This window comes from Alosa alosa, chromosome 22 (genome assembly GCF_017589495.1).
Source record: "Alosa alosa isolate M-15738 ecotype Scorff River chromosome 22, AALO_Geno_1.1, whole genome shotgun sequence".
NCBI classification, from domain to species: domain Eukaryota; kingdom Metazoa; phylum Chordata; class Actinopteri; order Clupeiformes; family Clupeidae; genus Alosa; species Alosa alosa.
This window is the reverse complement of record NC_063210.1, coordinates 8,631,071-8,652,970: the sequence shown is the minus strand read 5'-3', so window position 1 is coordinate 8,652,970 and position 21,900 is coordinate 8,631,071. Positions and strand designations below refer to the sequence as shown.

The 21,900-nt window shown below is 44.6% G+C and overlaps 1 protein-coding gene across 1 annotated transcript in view; it reads left to right on the top strand.

Moving 5' to 3' along the window:
* The first annotated feature begins 5,603 nt into the window (after positions 1 to 5,603).
* skap1 (src kinase associated phosphoprotein 1) overlaps positions 5,604 to 21,900 on the top strand; it is a 42,146-nt gene continuing 25,849 nt past the window's right edge. The window contains exons 1-5 of the mRNA XM_048233945.1: positions 5,604 to 5,676; positions 7,428 to 7,564; positions 8,395 to 8,500; positions 9,505 to 9,530; positions 10,432 to 10,548. Coding sequence (XP_048089902.1) covers positions 7,525 to 7,564; positions 8,395 to 8,500; positions 9,505 to 9,530; positions 10,432 to 10,548 — 289 coding nt within the window. The 5' untranslated portion in view covers positions 5,604 to 5,676; positions 7,428 to 7,524. The remainder of the gene's footprint in view (positions 5,677 to 7,427; positions 7,565 to 8,394; positions 8,501 to 9,504; positions 9,531 to 10,431; positions 10,549 to 21,900) is intronic.

Below are 21,900 nucleotides of genomic sequence, written 5' to 3'. Positions count from 1 at the left end.
TTAGTTTTCCTCTGTTGGTGTCTTGTTGTGGCTTTAAAAAGTTTGCAGGGGCTTGACAACCCAGTTTCACACCCCCACCTCTCTCTCTGCCTCTGCTCCTCTGATGGACTGCTTCAATATTTACCCAGGGTGTTGGGTTTGCTCACTTCTTGCCCCAACAGCCCCTGCACCGTCAGCGCCCTTTCTGCCGGCCAGGTTCACCCAGAGTTCAGTCCAAAATCAACTCTAAAAACCATTAGATCGCTCTGCCTGAGGGGGATTCAGTGAGACAGAGGTCAGATCCAGCTCCTGTACTTCTGTTTTGAAAATACATTTGATCCCAATTTGAATTATACTATATAATTTGAAACAAATAAAAATAATTTTTTTTATAAGGAAGTTAATAGCCCATTTCCTCCCTGACCATGGTGAGTCTTTAATACAAATATTTGTTATCTAGAGATCCTATAAAATCATTTCTGGCATCAGTATTGTTAACTAAGATGATGAAGGATTTTTCTATTCAAACCGTTCGTATCGACAAAGAATATTTAGAGTAACTATGAGGGGTGAGGTTGTAGAAGGCAATATCACACCACTTTGGGTTAACGGAGCAATAAGACAGCGCAGAAAGCATGCACCACAGTCATGGACTCTGCTCATATACAATTTCAAACCCTCTTTGCAGCCATATGGCATCAAACTTTGCTATAGGTGCCAGGCAGCACTGCCATAGATGCAGACTCTGAGGGTTTATTCCTCGGGTGCGATGCCTGTCCTTTTGGAGGGGACGAGCTGGACGGAGCCCCTGGTGAGGAGGTGTCGGGGCCCGGGGACAGGGGCCCGCTCCATGGAGAGAGAGAGAGGGAGAGACAGATGTTCTGGCCGGCAGAGGAGCACAAGGCATTTCACCGCCCTGTCAGCATGTCGCGAAACCTCACACTGGAGAATGCAAAGCAAGCAGTGGACAGGCGAGGGAGGGAGGGAGAAGGAGAGGACACAAACCAGGTGGGTCTGATGAAAAAAGACACACTGACCAAGAGAAACAGACTTCAGACTAGAGGCAAAAATAAAGATGTTTAGGACCCACATACCACAAATTAACAAGTTTGCATGCATATATAAATAATCCAATGTAATGTGGTAAAACTGAATTTTATTCACTGTGAATCAGTAGTTTTATTTTTGAGGCAGTTTCTGCTCATGAACTACTTTTCACAACACAATTTCACGCAATCAAATGTATTTTTTATGGTTGACACTGAAACAGTAGCAGATAACGTGGAAAAAAGACAGTTCCTCGACCGCTCATTTCACAATATTTAGGTTTGGTTAAAAATGTGTCAGCCAAATGTAATGTAATTTATCTCAAATCCTCTCCCACATCCCATTTGAAGTCATCCCCTCAGGGGTGTCAATCTGAATGCCTCTGGCCTCAGATCTATTTCATGGCCATCCTTCCTGATCAGGTGAGTGGTGATGTGACCCTCTACATGTCTTTGTTTATTCCCACACCATTTCTGGTAGTACAGGTAGTAGAACATTCCAGAAAACAAGAGGAGGAAGATACCTCAAACCAGATCAGTAGGATTTAACATTGAAAGTGTTGCTATGATGTGTGTGCGAAAAGAAACATGTCTAAAGCCTCCACAAACAGGGCCTTTTTCCTTTGTTGTAATCCACCATCTTGAATCCAGCCTCTAGCCCTGAGATCCCGTAGCCCAGCTGAAGGAAGTGCCCTGCTCCCCATGCTGGGCAGAGTTGTTGCAAGGTCTTTTACAAATCAAATGCCTGGCTTGACTTCCTGGGTCTTGTTCAAGTCCCTCTGAAGCATGTCACTCCACAGGGGGGACAGGGACTTAAAGGGACCAAAGGGGCATTGTATACACTATTCATAGACTGAGAGGTGGGGGTATGGTGACCTGCCATTCACCTCCTGCTACCCACACACCCACCCACACACACACACACACAGAGCAGTGGATTGCAGATGTAAGATTCAGGTCACACTCATGGAGCCCACATCACGATGATAGTATCTGAGGCCATCTCCTTTGCAGTGCATTGGTCCCCTCTGGCTTGCATCCACACAATGTACGCCAGCCCATCCCCCCTGGCCTCCCCCACACACACACACCCTGTTTCTCCTTCCCAAGTCTGCGCTCAAGCACATCCTTGCCGCCGCCTGTGCTCGCCATCAGTCTGCTCCCCTATTAGTCTGGTAAGTGAGAGGGACAAGTGATTGGGCTGGAGTTTACATCTTAATGCGATCCCTGGGATTGCATCCAAGACCCCTCGTGCGTGCGGGCCCTGGCAGTTGCCAGCAAACCCTCAGACAGATATTGGCCCTGGCGTTCATGAAAAAAAATGAGGATCTCCATTCCAGTGTCAGGATGAAGAGGAGAGAGAAAGAAGAGGAGAAGGGGAGAGAGAGAGAGAGAGAGAGAGAGAGAGAGAGAGAGGGAGAGGGAGAGAGAGACAGGGGGGATCTCGCTAACGGAGGAAGATCGAGGAGGCGGCTACTCCCAGGTCACCGCAGTGAGGTGTTGGAGTCGGCGTCAGATTGACACCACCACTCGTTGGATCGGCTCTTTTTGTGTGCATAATTTATACGCGCCGGTGTTACATGCACCGCCTGGTTCACAGGGGAGCCGGTGATGGACACCACTCGATCAGCTCCCTCGCCACGTGCCCCGGTGCAGCCAATTGTGCGTCTCCAAGGGTGACAAATGAAAGGTGACAGTTCATTTTGCCGGTGACACTGTGCCGGTCTCGCTGGCTAGCTCCCAAGTCTGTCTCTCCACACACACACACACACACACACAGAGCGAAGGCTGAGTGTCAGTGGAGACAGCTTCAGCTTCAGTTCCAGTCTCCCCTCCCCCCTCTGCTTTGCTGTTTGGAGATCTGTTCTCCCCTCTACCCCCCCCCCCTTCTTTCTACTCGTGTTTTATATTCCAATCAGCAGGACAAGCCCAGGCGATGGTGTGCGGAATCGCTGGCAGTTACACAGTCCTGGTGACATCCCACACTCCCTCTGATCATTAGGGCAGCCGTATGCTCCATTCCCCCAAACCCTCTCTCTGCTTCTCTCTCTCTCTGCCTTTGTCTCTCCCCAGTTCCAGCATCCAATCTGTCTCTTCTTCTGTCTCTTTTTTTTTGCTAATCATCTTCTGTGTCCAAGGTTCCTTTTTTAATTTGTGCTCTCTCTTCTGCATTTGCCCCCCTGTCTCTCTCTCTCTCTTCCTCTTTCACCTCACCATTGCTGATGTGTTTTCTGTCACGCTCACATACAGCGTTTACAAACAGGTTCAGATGCGCCATTGGATGAACAAGAAGAATGGTGTATTGATGGAGAGCTGTCTGTTCCATACAGGAGGAACAGTGGAAAGTCTGTGGGAGAGGGTGAAACAAAAATTGAACCCATCACCATGGCAACATGTCTCTCATAAGGGACTGATACCACTGCATGTAGCCTACATCATTTTTTCCAATGAAATATATTTTAGTATTATTGACATGTCCTGGACATTAGAGTAAATACTTCAATGACGAAGATTCAAACACAACCAGAACCAGTTAAAACAACGCAATATAATTATTTTTTTATCTTAAAATAATGGCTTCAAACACAGATGATACATAGACTTATAACGGGCAGAAGTGCATGTCAATACCAATGCACACCTGGAATACCTGGCATAGCTTTGTTGTTGTGGACTGAACGTGGCCCTTTTCATCACACCTCGATATATTAGGTTCCCATTTGTACTAAATTGGTACCCGGTTAATTCAAAATTGACTAAAAGTGGGATTTCTACATGGTGTAAGAGACAACAAAAGCTCTCCCCTTTGAGCGATTTTTAAGTAATTGCTTCCCCTCTATTTTGTGCTCTCAGTGGATGTATCAGAGAAGAACCTGTTTGTCAGCTCCAAGTTATTTCAGATCTATTCTTCAGGACACCCCCAACCTGTTTGTGGTTTGGGCGAGGACACACATTTATGTCTGAGGAAATCCCTAGAACAAACGATCATGCTTTTTTTCTCCTTAGGAAACTCAAACATTCACCACAAAGGCCCCTAAAGCACAAGCTCACATATCTTGTTGGTGTTGCTAGCGAATTGTTTCTGAAGTGCCTAAGCAGAAGGAAAATTAGAAACAAATAGAGGTTCAAAAGGTCAGTGCTGACAAGCGAGTGTGGCTCAGAATGAACCAGGGGCTTTTCCTGTGTGTGTATGTGTGTGTGTGTGTGTACTATTGTGATTCCATAGGCGTCAAAAATCAATGAAAATCAAAATCAATCAAAAGTTTATCAGCTAGATCTTCCCCTTTTACATGGCAGTACAACTGTGGAATGAATGGAGAGAATTCCAGTGACCTTAAGGGTGATTTTGTGTGTGTGTGTGTGTGTGTGTGTGTGTGTGTGTATGTGTGTGTGTATGTGTGGTTGCTTACTCCCTATCAGATCAGAGAGACCCAGCCCTCCTGTCCGTGAAACGCAAATGAAAGGAATGGTCAGATACAGAGAAGGAGGGGAGGAGAGGAAAGAGAAGAGGAGAGGACAGGAGAGGAGGGGGAGGTGGCAGGTCAAAAAAAAGGGAGAAGAGCCTGCTCTTCAAGATAAGAGAGAAGTGGAGAAGAAAAGAGGGAGAGCGAGCGAATGGCAAAGGGCTGCTCTCGGGGAGATGAGAGAGCCAGATGAAGGCGCTGGTGGTGGGAGATCATAGCAGGTTCCTCTCATCAACCCAGGCCAGTGTTTGATACCGGGCCTTTGTCACCCATTCAACGCTGTATTGTTGGGCGGTGTAATCCAGGGTAGATTACAAAGGCAGGCTCCTTTCATATGCCCATGCCCAGCAGGCAGGAGGCTGGGTCCTGAGAGGGAGGGAGAGAAGGAGGGAGAGAGAGAGAGAGAGAGGGAGAGGGAGGGGGAGAGAGAGGCAAGGGGCTTCATTCTTCCTCTTTCTTACCTTCTCCAGGGCTCTGGCTGCAGGGACAGTGAGACTGGGGTCAAGGGGGCATGTCCCCCAGTGGAATTTCAACTCTGCTTCGGGTCTTCTACTGTTGTCTTTTTTGTTGTTTCTTGTTGAAAGGATATTTTTAATTTAACCTTGAGAAAATTAATGTTGTCTAATGCAACTGTATTAATTGTCATTCATTACATGAGTTGGAGTCTAAGTGGATAGCATGTGTAAAACCAGTATCTGTATGATATTTGTTTGTGTCTGCACTCATTAACAGCATACTAGTATTCCAATAACCCCAGGTTGGTTTGTATTCATAACTGCAATGTATGGCCACGCACACATAGCATCACCTCAGATCTGACATGTGAAGACACAGTTGGCAATGACAAGTAGGACAATCAAAAATAGGTCTCCCTTCTTATGTAAAGAGCCACCCCCATTGTGTAAACCACCCATTTCCTGCATGGCTAGGGCAGCACAAACAGTTGGTCAGGGTCAACAGTTCAGCCTTCAACGCTCACATCAAGTTTCCAGAGTTGATGAAAAACTTGGAATGAAATTCTGTCGCCAGTCTCCACTGTGATAACATTTTCAAATAGGGCCTACTGTGCTTTTTCCGTTTCTGGTAGATAGAGCTTAATGCCCCCTAGAGGTGTGTGCCGTACAACCCTCATGTCATTACAGCTTTGTTGATATTCGAGAGCTTGCCATCTTTACCAACGTCCTTTGGTAAGTCTTTCACTAAGTAGGCCTATCTGGAATTTTATTTTTAGTAGTTTGTAACTCACCGTAAGCTGACTCTCAGAAATAGGCATAACCTATTATGTGTAAGTCGTATCTCATCAAATATACAAGGTAGGACCTACATGAAAGAAAGAAACGTCATATTTTACATGTTTCCAAAAACGCAGTTTGCAGGGCAACGTAGCTTACGGAAACAAATTAGCAGGTAAGATGCGTCATGGGCGACTGACTGATATCAATCAGACGCCACCACCCATTGAGCAAGATGGCAGTGCAATGGAGTATTGCTCCCATGACAGCATGGCTTTCACATTAGCTACTAGAATAACGTGGAGGGTAGGCCTGCACCTGATCCCTTTAAAGTTTGTTGACAAATAAATAAATGAAATCGACTCTGTGGAAAAACAACTGAAAACCTGTGCACACCAGAAGTGTTGCAATATTATGTTTTGTGGTAAATAGCCCCTTAATGTGATGTGTAGGAAACATTTACAATCACTGGCAGGAACTCGGAGACTTGTTCCTTCGGAGAACGAGTAGCCTTCTACGTTCACGTTGTATGCTATTTATCTATTCTTCACCCATTGATAACAAATATCAGCAACCAGTCACATTGTAATTGTGAAATGCAATGTCAGTTCTTGAAAAAAACGAATGGGGTGGTCGGGTCAGGGTGGGGGCACAGACTCAGAAGGATGGCACGTAAAAGTAAAACAGTATAAATATTAGAGCCCGAGTTTCGGCACTAAAATGTGCATTATTAATAACCAAACTGTTTAGTTGGTAGATGCAATATCACAAGGAAGTAAGTAGGCTTTGTGGGGGTGTCCCTGCCACCCCAAGCCCCTATCAGGCCCTTGTTGAAATGAAAATCAAGGGGAAATTCTTGCAGTGAGTATTGTGTGCATACACCCACTTGAGTGGTTAGTTGCAAACATTTCACTGGCTTTATACTGATAAAAAGGGACAATTAGTGTGTTTTTATTATAGTGGAGATCTCAGGTGCACTATTATTTGCTTGCATTTGCCTATCATGCAACACTGTTTCCTTCTTGGCTAGTACAGAGGTCGCAGTTAGGTCTTGTTATGTCACCTTGTATACAACCCTTGATAATGCCAAATATTACCACACAAATATTCTTGGTTTTCTTTTTTTTATGTCTATTGTACAATCTAAACATTGTCATCACAAACATATATGCTTATAAATGGTCTTCATATGAGCTGATGATTTAAAGCAAAAGTAAGTGACACATAACAAAACAACATTCAGTTGTCAGACATGTTCCACCATACAATGCATACAGTAGGCATGTTATTTTAAAAATCTGCAGATTGTGAAACAATTCTAATAATTTAAGTTAGCCATAGCTTTGCAATATGTTAGAATTTATAATATATATAGTTCTGTAATTTATGTTATCATTTCTAACATTTGTTATAATGTTTTAGGACAAATGGTTTAGGATGAGCCTCTACCATGGTAGCATCTCTTCTTGTTTAGTGCATAAAACCACTGATTCAGCATACTTCCTCTGTTCTTTGTTCTCGCTCACTCTATGGCTGTGTATCAGTGTCTCTCTGTGTGTGTGTGTGTGTGCGTGTGTGTCTGTGTGTGTGTGTGTGGATGTGTGTGTGACTCATTTACGGGTAACAGTGTGCAGTGAATGAGCTGTGAAAAGCTGTAGTGAAGTTCAGTGAAAAATTCAGTGACGGAGATCTCGCATGTGTCTCAGGTCATCCTTTCTGGACGTCAAAACTTTTTCAAAGACGGACAGACTTTCAAAGACGGACGTTTTTCGAAGCTGCCACTTCATCTGAAGAGGAAGAGGAATGGGGACCCTCTCAGATGATATCAGAAGACTTTTGGAAGGTAGTAGGACTACCAGTAATATGCTCTCACTGACAAGATATCCAAAGTTTTACAGTTGCATCTTAATATCTGACACTCATGTCATTGCTTAATTAACTATATAACAAGAGACACTGAAGATTTATTGACTTTGTTCAGAAAATATATTTATAGCTTTGGCAAGACATATAAAACTGTTTTAGATCTAGGGCTATGTCTTGTTATGAATCATATATTGTCCTCAAAAGATGAATATTGAATGTTGTAGTTCCGCAGTAGTATTTCTGATATCCATGTTGAATGTCTGTTTTGTGTGATTAAACTCACTTTTGATGATCCTTGAGTTGAAATGAATCCTCTGTCTCTGATTGCTAACCTGGTTACGTTTATTTCATTAATAAGCTGCCTAGTATACCAATATTCTTATATATCTCTCATATAGCAATATGAAAGGAAAGAGTTTTTACCACCGAGTTGGAATGCCAACCAACTGTTATCTGATTTTCCCAAGTACAATAGAAGTATTGGTTGGACTGGAACACCATCTGTAGAATTTGCATCAACAGAGTCACCTAACTTGATCCACTGACAGACATTTGCATGGACCATAACACTGATGCTCACTGCTATTGAATAATAATCCTGTATCAGATATATTAGGTAGTCATATTTACCCATAAAACAGTGGTAGTTTCCTACCTGTTTTTATCACAGGATGGATCAGTTTATTCATTTATCTATTTATGTATATGTTGTATAGATTATCCATATTCTGTGAGATGCAATAATTCATACATTTTTGTGGATAGGATGGTTAACAGTTGCTGACTATTTGTTTCCTTCTTTCTCAGATTGCGAGCTGTTTGTCTCCAGCATTCTCCAGGATGAAAACCTCAGCAGACATGCCAGCGAGACTCGACAGATACTCCTGAAGAACTTCCGTGTGGTCCACACCAGGTAGGCCGCTGTGTATGCACTGTGTCATGCACATCCTCCTATGTGCTATGTCCTACATGGACATGCAACATGGTGCCACCATCTTTATTTTGCAGTCATTTTGTACTCATGTCATCATTTCAAATGCAGACAGTGATGTTAAAGACGATTTAAGAGTCATATTCATTTGAATTAAAATTACCTGAAAATAGAAAGAAAATTGTCACCAGGCAACAGTGACTCAGGGGAAACATTTGATATGTAATTAAATATATGTTTAATGTCTGTTAGAATAGGCATGAGTTATTCTGATGAGGTACAAACATAATAATATAGCAGTGAGAAGGCCAAGTGAAAATTCAGTCACTTCTCTGCCAACTGTACAGACGTAAGGAGGTGAAATGCACAGGAAGTGAGAGCTGACAAAAAGACACAGGAAGTTGAATGTTTTGCTAGAGTCTGGTGGGATTGCACACAGCAAATTTGACACCAATACCAGTTAAGTATCTGAGGTTGTGGTTTTGTTGAAAGAGACACGGAAACAAAAACTGTGTGCTGGAAGTTTGAAGGCTGCTATTTTATAGTAGATGCCAGTTTGCAAGAGAATTTCAACAGGTAGACATTGATTGCATTAACATTTTTTAATATCGAAAATATATTATTTTCAACCAAGCATTTTTTAATGCCCCAAATATAAACTACTCATTCATTTAAATGTGTTTGGTTTATTTCACAATCAAATTAGAATAATATTACGCTTAACTGAATGGAATGCATTTTCCAAAGATGTGTTATTCTGACATCTTTCTGACTTCACACCAAAAATGCTGTGCATGTACTTTCACCCCATCACTTGTATGCTAATCTCTAAGAGGTTTATGGCTAAGATATAAACGCTGACCTATTAGCGCCTGCCTCTTTGTGGTGTTGTAGTGATTCAGCCCCTGAGCCATTGTGTTGCGTTCACTGGATTATGGATGTAAATGTCTTACAAATTTAATCTGGGTTAATTTGTGTTTTTGCAGAAATCCACAGGAGTTTCCTTTCAGATGTAAGTAAAGCATTTGATTTGAGCTTGTGATATTTTTATATAATATTTTACTGTCAAGTTGTGTGTGTGTGTGTGTGTACACGTACACGTACATGTCCTCTATGTGTGAATGGAGAGCTATGTGTCTTTCTCTTAGTGCTCTTTCTCTCTCGCTCTCTCTCTCTCTCTCTCTCTCTTTCGCTCTCTCTCTCTTCTCTCTCTCTCAGCTCCTCTGGCAGTCTCACAGTGACTGCATCTCTCATTTCTCATGATGCTGGTCAAGTTTGTTTGTCAGGTCGAGTGTTATTCATCTCCCCTTATCAGTCCCCCCAGATAACACATGACTAATGGAGAAGACATGACTCTATCTTTAACTGACATCAAGACCGTGTCACTGATTTAGAAAACTGCTGTGCTCCGTGGGCCATAGGCTATGCTATATTTATGTGACAACTGCCAATGAATTCTCCGCTGAAACAAATGGGTCTACATTTCCTGCAGAGCATGGGTGGAACGGATCAGTCTCTGCTGGAAGTTTAACCCAGGTCGAATGGCATTGCGCTTCCTCTATGCATGCTATGTAATCCACTCCTGTTGTGTCTTTTGTGTGTGTGTTCTACATGCACGTGTGTGTATATGTGTGTGTGAGAGAGGGTGTTTGCATTTTTTGTGAGCATTTATGTATTTATACTTTATTTACACACACACACACACACACACACACACACACACACACACACACACACACACACATGTGTGTGTGTTATGTACGTACATGCATGTGTGTGTGTGTGTGTGTGTGTGTGTGTATGTATTTATTTGTGAGCATTTGTGTGTGCATATGCTTGTATATGTGTCTGTCTGTGCATGCATGTGTGTCTGTGTGTGCGTGCTATGCTGACTCCTTTGTTATGTCCCACAGCGGAGTCCAGACATGAGGATAGCTCCGATGACAATCACAGCAACAGCCTGGGGCGCTCCGCTCCCTCCGACGACCTCTCCGTGGCCTCCGACTACCAGGAGGAGGGATCCTTGGAGTGTGAGTAAAAAGCATTGTGTGGGAGTCTCTCTCGGTGTGTGTGTGTGTGTGTGTGTGTGTGTGTTCATGAGTGTGTTGGGTCGTGTCTTTACGTGTGTGAGGGTTTTTGGATGTGTGTTGTATGTTTTTATGCTATGTCTCTTGGAGATAGTTCAACATTTGGCCTCTTATTGCTTTGGGAGAACGTGCTTAATTTGAAAAGGGAGATGAAAGTTCTTTTGCAGGCGTGCTGGAGGAACATCACGCTGGAGGTGTCTAGTTACAGATCGCCCCCTGGTGGTTTCCCACGGAGCTGCCAGCAGACATTGGGGCTGGGGCTGGGGCTGGGGATAGGGGGGAAAGAGCCATGGGTATGGGAAGAGCTGGGATAGAAAAGGGAGGAAGAGCTCCCTCTAGTGGCCAGTGCAAACAAATCTGAGTGGATTCAATAGGCTACTTGGTCTCCTTTATGGCTGGAGGTGCAGGGCTCATTGTGTGTGTGGGCAGTCACCTGGTCACCTCTCTGTCTTTTCTGTTTATATCAGGTTGTGTGTTAATAAATGGCAATGCTCATATTGTGTTCGGTATGAGTTTATGGATTTACAGTGGATGACTGTAGGGTGACTGAATGTATGGAAGATATACTGGGCTATGGGGAATGTATGGAAGATATACTGGGCTATGGGGAATGTATGGAAGATATACTGGGCTATGGGGAATGTATGGAAGATATACTGGGCTATGGGGAATGTATGGAAGATATACTGGGCTATGGGAATGTATGGAAGATATACTGGGCTATGGGGAATGTATGGAAGATATACTGGGCTATGGGGAATGTATGGAAGATATACTGGGCTATGGGGAATGTATGGAAGATATACTGGGCTATGGGGAATGTATGGAAGATATACTGGGCTATGGGGAATGTATGGAAGATATACTGGGCTATGGGGAATGTATGGGAAAAGAAAAAAAGAGAAAGGAAAGAAAGGAAGAGACAAAGAGAGAGAGAGAGAGAGAGAGAGAGAGAGAGAGAGAGAGAGGTGTTTTTTTTCAGGCGGTGTAAAAGGCAGGATGAATGTGTGTGTTTCTGCTGGGGTGGTCACGTTTCCATCTCCGCGGTGGGCCGTGGTGCGGTGGCGGCGGCGGCATCGGCAGGCTGGTTTCTATCACTCAGCTTCGGGGAGCAGGTACGCCGTGGAGCCGGAGCTCCAGGCCAGGGGGTCCGTGACTGATGATCCCTCTGCTCCTCTGCCCTCCCAGTTGGGATGGAAATACAAGCCGGTACCTGAGGGCCCGCGTCTGGCTCTTCCCTGGGCCTATCTGTCATCTGCTGCAGCAGAGCCCCTTAGAGCAGTGCGAAGGAGAGGGCATTTTAAAACAGCACAAACATGCCACCTCAATGCATCATGGGTGTTGCTATATGTGCTATGTGTGTCCTCCCCACCGCCCCCTTACGCCACTCTCTCAGTCTGGGTTTTCCCCCCATTCTCTCTGTCTCACCCACTCTCCCTCTCTCTTTCTCTCTCTCTCTCTCTCTCTCTCTCTCTTCTGTCTTACTCTCTTACTGTGCAATGATGAGGGGCTAACTGGAGTTCAGAGTTCATCTGGTGTTCACCCCTTGGGAAATGACATGCTCGTAACCCTCCTCACACAGCTCTCAATTTCAAAAGCCTCTAATTGTATGACTGTGCAGGTTTTGTAGATTTGGATATTGTTTTATTACATCCATGATTTTATTCATACATGCAGTATTTGCATGTACATATTAGTCCGATAGATCCACATAGTCTATAAATCTTAAGGCAAAACAAACAAAACAATGTCTGAGAAAGCCATTGTTTCTGAGGTAGTTGTGCTAGACGTTACGCTAATTAGCTTGGTTGCTGCAGTAATCAACCAAAGACCGTGCTGTTCCACTCAAGGCATAGTCTGCCATGACCCCTTCAAGCCCTTCACCCTCCACCCTTGTGTGTGTGTGTGTGTGTATTTGTGTGTGTGTATATATATATATATATATATGTTAGACTTACATTTGTAGCACAAGGGCAAGAGTAGGTCAATGATGTCCCTCTGATTTCTTTTAATGTGCCTCCCTTCAGTGAAAGTTACGCTTTAGTTGAGGCGGCTAGAGTCATTCGGGGGTTGTGGGGGGTTTAGCATCTGTTGAATGAAAATGTGTCATTCTTTCAATAAAGATAATGATCGTCGGGGGCAAGTGCAGTTCAGGGTTCACTTTAGGTTCACCCAGTAGCAGCCTCCAATCAAATGGCTCGTCTCTTTCCTATTACAGAGGGGGAAAAAAGGACTTTGGTGCAATGCGCGCATCAGGAACAAATATGGCCGCCGAAAGAAAGCACGTATTACCTTTTACATAAATTCTGAATGCTTCGCTGCCCAATTTCCATGCAGCTTCTGCTCCCACGCCTCTCACTAGATCACGCTGGGAACAGAAGCACTAAACAGCGGCGTTTAGTTGTTTTGATTTTTTTCGCCCGGCATGATCATATCATGCGGTGGATATTTTTCCTGAACCCCTCGAGATTGAGGTCAGCAGTAAAAGCTGAGGTAAGGCTGTGACTACACAGTGACACTCCTTCACCTGCTGTCCTTGGGACGAGAGAAGCAGCAGGGCAAACACAGTTCAAGGGTTTAGCCGGAGCGCCTTCTACCCAAAACACGTCGGCCATTGCATGGCAAAGCGTGGGTGGAAGCAGACTTCCTCTGTTTCTCTTTCTTTCTCTTTCGTCACTAGTCCTTTCTGTCTCGCTGTCTTTTTTTACTCCCTCTGTCTTTAACATTCCCTCCCTTTCTTTTCTTTTCTTTCCTTCCCCTTCCATCCCTCTTTCCTTGTGCTGTAAGATGACTGTTGGCTGAGACACACACACACGCACGCACACTTAGAGACTCACACACACACATACAGACGCACACACACACACACATGCACACACAAGCAGGAGGAGTCAGCTTGTGTGTTATTTCATTTGACTCGTGCTTGCAGCCTGCCTTTCTCCCTCTCTTTCTCTTTTTCTCTCTCTCTCTCTCTTTCTCTCTTTCTCTCTCTCTCTCTCTTTCTCTCCATCCCCAGAGCAGCGCTTGACACCAGATTTGTAATGCCTGACAGGGACAGATGGGCGCTCCATTGTCAGGGCCCCTGTCTGTATGCTAATGTGAACTGCGTTTCACCCGCAGACCGCGCGTTTGACCCGGCCGTGCCTCCCCGAGCTTCCAGCCTCCTCGTGGACGCCTCGTCTGGGTGGCAGGCAGCCTCCACTCCTGGAGCCTCCACCCTCCATGGCAGCCAGCCGCCATTACTTCACCCACAACCCCACCCACCCTTCCCTGTGCCAGATAGCAAAAGGGAAGGGGAAAGGGAAGAGGAAGACTGAGAGTCTCGGGTGGTGGTGGTGGAGGTGGAGGTGGAGGTGGTGGAGGTGGTGGAGGTGTTGGTGGTGGTGGGGTTAGATACGGGAAGTAAATTATCAGGGGCAAATCTGTGTTGTGCGTGTCCGCCGGAGGGCTTTTTGATGTGTCAGGTGAACGCTCTTAATGGATGCTTGCGAGACACATAGCACCAGCACTCCTTGCCTTTGATGACTTGTGAGTCTCTGACTGTGTGTGTGTGTGTGTGTGTGTGTGTGTGTGTGTGTGTGTGTGTGTGTGTGTGTGTGTGTGTGTGTGAGGGTGTATGGGTGTATGGCAGCCCATCAAAAACCCCTCTCGTCCCTATTGATCAGCTTGATGGTCGGTATGGATCACCCAAGCACTTCTTCATGTACGGAGGGAAAAAGCCAGGAGTCCAGGGCTTCGCCTGTGCGTGCATGTGCGTGTGCGTGTGTGCGCTCGCTATCACAAGTCGCACATGGTCCGCAGCCATTGTGAGGGCTGACTGAGATGTATGTCCTGAAACAAAAGCTGCGGTCCCCAGGCTCCATAACCCTGGCCCCCGCCACCGAACAGCCTCTCTGCCTGACTGAGGCTGCAGCAGGGAGCGTCCGGGACGGAGGTTGAGTGCGGTCGTGCCTCATTTGCAAATTAGATAATCGAAATGTAAATTTGATTTACAAGGGGGCTCACCGGGCCTTAAATTAATTGGCGGATTGGTGGGGCGAAATTGATCGCGCGTAATTCATCTCCGGAGAGTTCAAAAAGAGGTTTCATCGATAAATTAATGTATCGCAGGGCTGCCAATTAAGTGTCACTCAAGCACTAAAAGAGAAAAGCTCGATATGAGCGCATTTTTCTTCTTCTTCCTCCTCTTTGTGGAGGATGTGGAGAACTTGTCCATTGTAGTTGTGGAGAAGAATGTGTTTTCTGTCTGGAAAAACATATAACTCAGTGGAGGGTCTATTAAAGGACGTAATGCTGGAGTGCACCTTATGCCAACTTTGACTACACTAAAGTTAGGTTTATTTTTGTCATTTCACCTAGAATTTGTATATAGCAAGTTGACAAAATGGCCTCACTCCACCAGATTCAGATGGGTTTGTTGTGGTACAGGAGCTATAGATGCATGCGCTTGAAGGAGGCGTGTGTAGTGACGAGCTTGCACCTTGTGTGACCCCGGTAGTGGGAGTGGGAGTCTGAGCCCTGTGTGTGTGTGTGTGTGTTTGTTGTATGTGTGTGTGAGGACTGAGGAGTGTGTGTAAGCTGTCCTCTCCAAGAGAGAGAAGGGTGGTGGGTGGGTGGGGGGAGTGGTCAGCTGGTATAAACACAGTTAGCCACTTATCTCCCGCTTGTGAGGGCCAGGCATGCTCCTCTTGGCCAGAGTGCCCGGACTTCCTCCCCTCCGCTGAACTTTTGACCCCGGGGGTGCTGGCCTGGTCAGCCGCTGACCTGTCTGAACTCTGACTTGTCTACAGCCCGCGCACCATGACTACATTACTGAGAGCCCCAGCCATGGCAACAGGGCCGTACTGACCAGTGCCGTCGCTTTTCGCAATCCGTCATTACAATACGGACAGTGCTCAAGGGGCGTTGGTCTCTGTGCCTGCACTCATTTATTTTGGGGCGTCCATCTATCTGTCCACTTTCATGGCCACTGATGCTTCCATTTGCCTCGCCATGCTGGAAGACAGATCCATTTTTGTGCTGCGCATTTGTGTGGGGCCCTAATGAGAGAAAAGGTATTCGTCATCAGCAGGATGCACAAAGCATGCTAAATGACTGCTGCTGTGATGACGCCACCACTGCCCCTCTCTCCCTCTCTCCCTCTCTGTCCCTCTCTCTCTCTCTCTCTCTCTCTCTCTCTGTCTGTGTCCCTCTCTTTTGCTTCTATTTCGCTCCCCTATTCCTCCTCTCCCCTCCCTTCAACTCGCTCAGCATTAATGAATTGAAGAGGATGCGTTATTAGACTCCAACATGCTCTGCACATCACTGCCTCTGCCGCCCGGGTTCAAAAGTTCACGCTGCTCCCAGAAGGCCACTGTGCTGCGGCAGATGCTGATATTTCTCTGCACCCCCCCCCCCCCAACCCCCCTCCACCTTCTCCCTCCACTTGCTTGTCCCCTCTCCCTCTCTGTATCTTACTCTCATTCCTTCATTCACTCTCTCTCTCTCTCTCTCTTTTTCTCTCTTTTGCAATTCCCCATTAATCTCTAACAATCTGCCTCTTGCTAACATCACTCGCTGGGATATGAGGATGCCACAGTCTCTGTCATTTTGAGCTTTAAGCACAAGTGAATCTACTGTTCCTTTCTCTGCGGCTGTCTCGCCTGAGCCATCTTCTACTGCGCCGCTTTACGCAGTGAAATATGTAGATGCTCCTTCAACCATCTCTCTCTTTAATCTTGTGAAGTATTGCCATACGTCTCCATCTAATATTGATTGGGTTGTTATCTGTGCCTTTGTGGAGGTATTATGTGGATATGCTGCCTCTTGTATTTATTGTTTACCTTTCGTTGTGGTGTCTGAGGGGAAAAAACAATTCTTAGAGTTCAGCCCGCAGAGAGAGAGGCATCGAAAAACATCAGCGCGATGCACACGAGAGGGCGTTGAATAGGAAATTCCGACCTTGTACGTCTAATCGTCCCCGCGGCTTGTCAGTGTCGTAGACAAATAGCGAACCTATTAGACGTCGCGAGTTCACGGGGAGGTTAGCCTTCCCAGGTACCTGGAGCTTTCGCACCCCTCCTCTCCTCTGCGTCTTGCAAATGAGAATTTGATTTTTCCCTCCACTGGATTCCATTTCTGGAGATTGATGGAGTTTCGATGCAAGGCCCAGGTGGCCCTGCTGCTTTCATAGGGAAATAAATGGTCTCTCTAGTTGTGTGTGTATGTGTGTATGTGTGTGTACGTGCGTGCATGCGTTCATGTGTGTGTATGTGTGTGCATCCGTGTGTGAACATGTGTTTGTGTGTGAGTGTGTGTGTGTGTGTGTGTGTGGGGGGGTTGTGTGAATTAATGCATGTGCATGCATGTTTGAGTATGATTCTGTGAATGTGTGTTTGTGTAAGTGTGTGAGGTGCATGTGTGTTTGTGTATGTGTGTGTGTGTGTGTGTGTGTGTGTGTGTGTGTGTGTGTTTAGCGACAGACTGCTCTTAACTCCCCCGAGTTTCCTTTGCCGAGTTTCTGACTTACTGTTTTGCTGTATAAAGAGTCTGGGCCGACACCCAACTTTGTCTGACTAGCTGATTTGAATTCATCTCTTCGCACTCGGCAGGCAGGCGGACGTTGGGTGGTGATGGGTTGACTTCTGTTTTGGAATGTTCTTGCCCAGTGTATTCATCTGAATCAGGTGATGCATGGAGGTCTGATAATTGATGTACTATTTGTTTGAGTACCTATTGCCTTTCGGGGAGAAAATTGAGGATCTATTTAGTCGTGGTATCCCTCGGCGGCTGCCCAGGTGAACTGTGCCCTGGCTTGTGCCCACACATCATTCCTTGTGTGCCCACGTGCCAGCTGCACAGCTTTCTCATCTCGCCAGCCTCCCTGGTGAGTTAAAATGAATCACGATCCATTTTGCTTTGTCCATCTTAATCACACAAGGTTAAAAAAATCAGCTACACGCCCGGGGAGCCACAAACAGGACGATTTAGAGGTGTATCGACATCCATGCGTGGTGCTTGCGAATTACACTGAGTGGCTCAATAGCTTTGTAGTGGGCTTGATTGAAATGAAGTACAGGGTAAGGAGTGTCCTGTGAGCTGTACTGGAGAGGTCTTCATCAGCGGCCAGCTCATGGACTTGGAGTTTGACGAGTGGCGAGCCGGCCCGAGGTGTTCCGCTTTGCTTGTTTTAGGTTGACCTGGCCGCTCACGGCCCCCCTGCCCCGCTTGTTCAAACACGGCTCCCATAGACGGCCAGTGAACCAAATGATTAGCATTATGGCTGTCAGGGAGCAGCACAATGAGCCAGGCCAAGGTGAAGGACTGGTAATGGCACCATGGAGCAGGGATCGAGTTCAACGCCATTTTTCAGTGGGCGCTGCTGGCTGCCTGAGGGAGAGAGAGAGAGAGAGAGAGAGAGAGAGAGAGAGAGAGAGAGAGAGAGAGACTGTCTCAGCAACCCTGTGCTGCTCACACACAAATCTGTGTTATGTGTCTTGAGATGCGGTCACCTTACCTGGGAAAAAATGACCACTGTGTGTGTCCACAGAAAGTCATGCAGAGACTATTTTACTTTAAACCTGTAGGGACAACATGGCAATTTAGTTCAGATAAAAAAAAGTCCTCACTTGTTGACCATTTTGAAAATGCTACAGTTGATTATTGTGAAAGTCTAACAGATTTTAATTTTAATTATATGAAATTTAAAATTTGCACAATACTTCTGTATATATATATATATATATATATATGATATATCTAAAAACAAATTAAGAATTGAATTTGATTTGGCTCAGTGTATTATATAGCATATGTACAAAGCCTCAAAGCTCAAAATCAATATTAATATTTGCAAACAATCATAAACTTGCATGTAGCATTCATTTTGAAATCGAGGCTTTGCAAGGATGAGGTAAGATAATTATTTAACTACTTTTTTCAGCGTCAGCATCCCGCATTCTTTACTTTTACAATGTCTTCAGTTTGGGAAATTAGCAATCAAATAATGAGCAAAATTAGTTCATGCTGACTCAAGTAGCTTATCATATCAATTTTTACATTTTTATTTAGTTAAAGTATATTGCACAGAAGGAAGGTTAAACAGATGATATCGATAGCATGTTGCTTCCTATTGACATCGATTTACTGACAGAAAGACGCCGCTTAGTGCGGCCTAAAAGGGATGAATTATTGCATTGCTAAACAAACTTTCGTGTGACTGCGAGGTTAAAAGCTTTCTTTCAATGAACATAATTTAATTCCTAATTTGTTTCCTGCAGTATTCTTGTGTGCGCGGCAGAGTTGTTATGGCATGAAGTATGTTCTGCTGAAACGCAGTCAGAGAGCATTTGTTTATGTAATAATTATTTGATTAAGTTATTATGTAATTTTAATTATATGTTCGAAATGTAAAGTTTATTTATACATTTGCATTTTACTCAGATGCGTTTTGTCTAATGCACCCTTGGCCTAGATGTAAAAACGAATAATTTGTAGCCTACCTTAAAGCATACAAGTAGGCTAATAATAATGATAATAATAATAATAATAATAATAATAATAATAATAATAATAATAATTTCTCGTTGTTGTTGTAGGAAAGATTCAGACAAAAACATTCAAGAGTTTGAGCCTTTGTTGGTTGCATCGATAGAGACATTTTGGATTCGTTAGATTTTTGGTTGGTTTGGTTTGATTCATTTGACTTTTTCAGATATATTAGCTTGTTTATAATCAATATGGCCCCTTCATTTGAAAAATTACATACAATGCCACCTGGTGGTTAGTGTAGAGAGCTAAAAGTGCTGAAACTCCAAATGACATTCGAAAAGTTACCAACAAATCGGAGGAAGGTTAAACACCGCTGTTTTCTTCCTAATAATGTGTGCTCCTATCCGAACTTCTGCGTGTTTTGCTTACTTCTTTATGATGCATTTTAGTCGTTAAGCATGTTTTTCTTGTTTATTAATTAGGCCTAGTTTTAGTAAATGCAGAATATGTCAATCAATCAAACGTTATGACAGTTGCATTCCTCTTTTAACATAGAGCAATTAGCATGTGTAGGCTACTGAATTGATTTAAGCGTTTTCCCCGACAACTGACATAGCCTATGTTTTATTCTACGCAACAATTAAAAAGTAGGCAACACCTCTTTATGTGTGAATGCAGGCAATTATCAGAATGGAAACGTGTGTTTGGGGTGGCTACCTGATGTAGGCCTGGACATTCAATGACAATATGGATTAGGCTACATAATTCTTAGGCGAGGGTATACTTACAATGCCCTCGTTGTTTTTCAGCGTATTCAGTCTTCACATTGGCCATAGATTATGTGCTTTTGTTAGTCTATTTATTTTTTTGTGTGAAGTATAAAAACAAAACTCGACGTAGGCCTACCTAAATTGATAAGGAAAAATATGTCAGTTGCCATTTACGCTGATCATTGTTTATCAGATCAAACCGTGTAACACAGAAAAATAATTGATAGTAGGCTACAATGCAGTAGACCTAGCCTACTGTAGTATTCTGACATAGGCCTATTTTTAAATTGGACCTTGTGTTTAATTTGGTTAATTTCTTTTTATCAGCCTACGAACAAGAGGTTGGCAAAAACGTTATGTTTCAGTGATGGGCCTGTGAGACAGTATTTTTCCTCTATTCACTTTAAACGAATTTGCAGTTTGATATCCTAAGTGGCCATAATATTGTAGTGTGAATTTCCCTAATATTCCATCATATTTCCCTTTTTTAATCATTTATTTATGTCTAATTATTGCAGTCCTGGCTGGCAGCTTATTACACACTGAACAATATGGCTCCATTCCCAATCTCATGGGTGCTGTTATCATATTGCGGGCATATGTATTCCCCATATTAGCTGTTGATTGAAAATATGACCAGGTTGTGATTTTATTTTACAGTCTCTTATTATGGTTCTCTGGGAAGGTGCTAGCACGAATGACCCGAGAGTTGCTGAATTTACTACCGGCCCCAGAAAAGCAGCACGCCATTGTGTGCAGCAGGCTTCCTCCAGCTTGTTAAATCCTGCTACTGTTCCCCAAATGAAAAGGAGTCTACACCAAAATGATTTATACCCCTGATTCACGAGAGGTGATGTGACAGTGACCTCTGAGCAGCCTGGGACAGCACAACACATAACACACCTCTAACTGTGCTGCTCGGTGCTTGGCTCTTTACTATGGTGAAATTGTTGTTACCGTTGTTGTTACCATGGTGAAATTGTTGAGCAGCAGTAAACCGTAATTTATCTTGCTATCTCTATTTTAGTATGTGGTCCTTCTATGTTTTCTCTGTTGACCTATTTTATCTGGCATAGCTTGAATATTTTATAATGGTCCATACACACACACACACACACACACACACACACACACACACACACAGACACGCGCATACACACACGCACACACACACATTCTTAGCCCTCTATTTTATTTCACCGTGGTGGTATATATACAGTAGAGATAGCGCTTCGGTGTCAGTTCTGCACATTGGCCCCTGAATCTGTCCCCCTTCTCTCCTTCACCATTAAAGGATTATTGTATTTGCCGTTACAACGTCTGAATGGGCATTGTAAATCAGCGCGGGAGGCTACAAAAAAATTTAGAGAGTCGTAAGACCATTCGGATCCGTCCAAAGAGAGGGGGGGTCCCCCCTTTTCTCCGACCCACTCAATGGCACACCGTAAATTCCCCCCGCTGTCCGCCATCAAAGGCAGTGGGTGTAGAGGAGAGCCAGGCCCTGCTCCTTGTTTAAAGGGGTTTCCCACACCGTGCCTGGCCCCAATACAAAGGGCCCGGCTGGAGCCGCGCGGGCCCTGACTCCGCACCGCATCCTGTCCTGTCCTGTCCTGTCCTGTCCTGTCCTGTCCTGTCCTGTCCTGTCCTGTCCTGTCCTGTCCGGTCCGCACCTCTCACTGAGTCCAGCGCCTGGACAAAGACCGCTGTGTCTGGGATCCTATTAAAAGTTTGTGTCCCGGGAATAAAAAAGGCACATCAAAGTCTGGCACTCGAACAGAGAGTGACTTTTGAGGTGTCAACAAACTGATCAGTCTTCATCAGCACAATCCACTCTCTTTAAACCGACATCCTATATGTTTATCCACCTCAGCCCAAGTTCAGATAAGCACGTATCGATTTAATTTAACTTTAATCAGTATAGTTCTTTTTCTGATAATGTCGGTGTGAGAGAAGGGTTCCGGAGTGCATCAGAGTTACTTCTGGGTGTATATTTTCGGCCGTGTTACTGTGACCAATGGCTGCTCGCAGTGGAAAGCGATGCTGCAGTCTTGTGTTG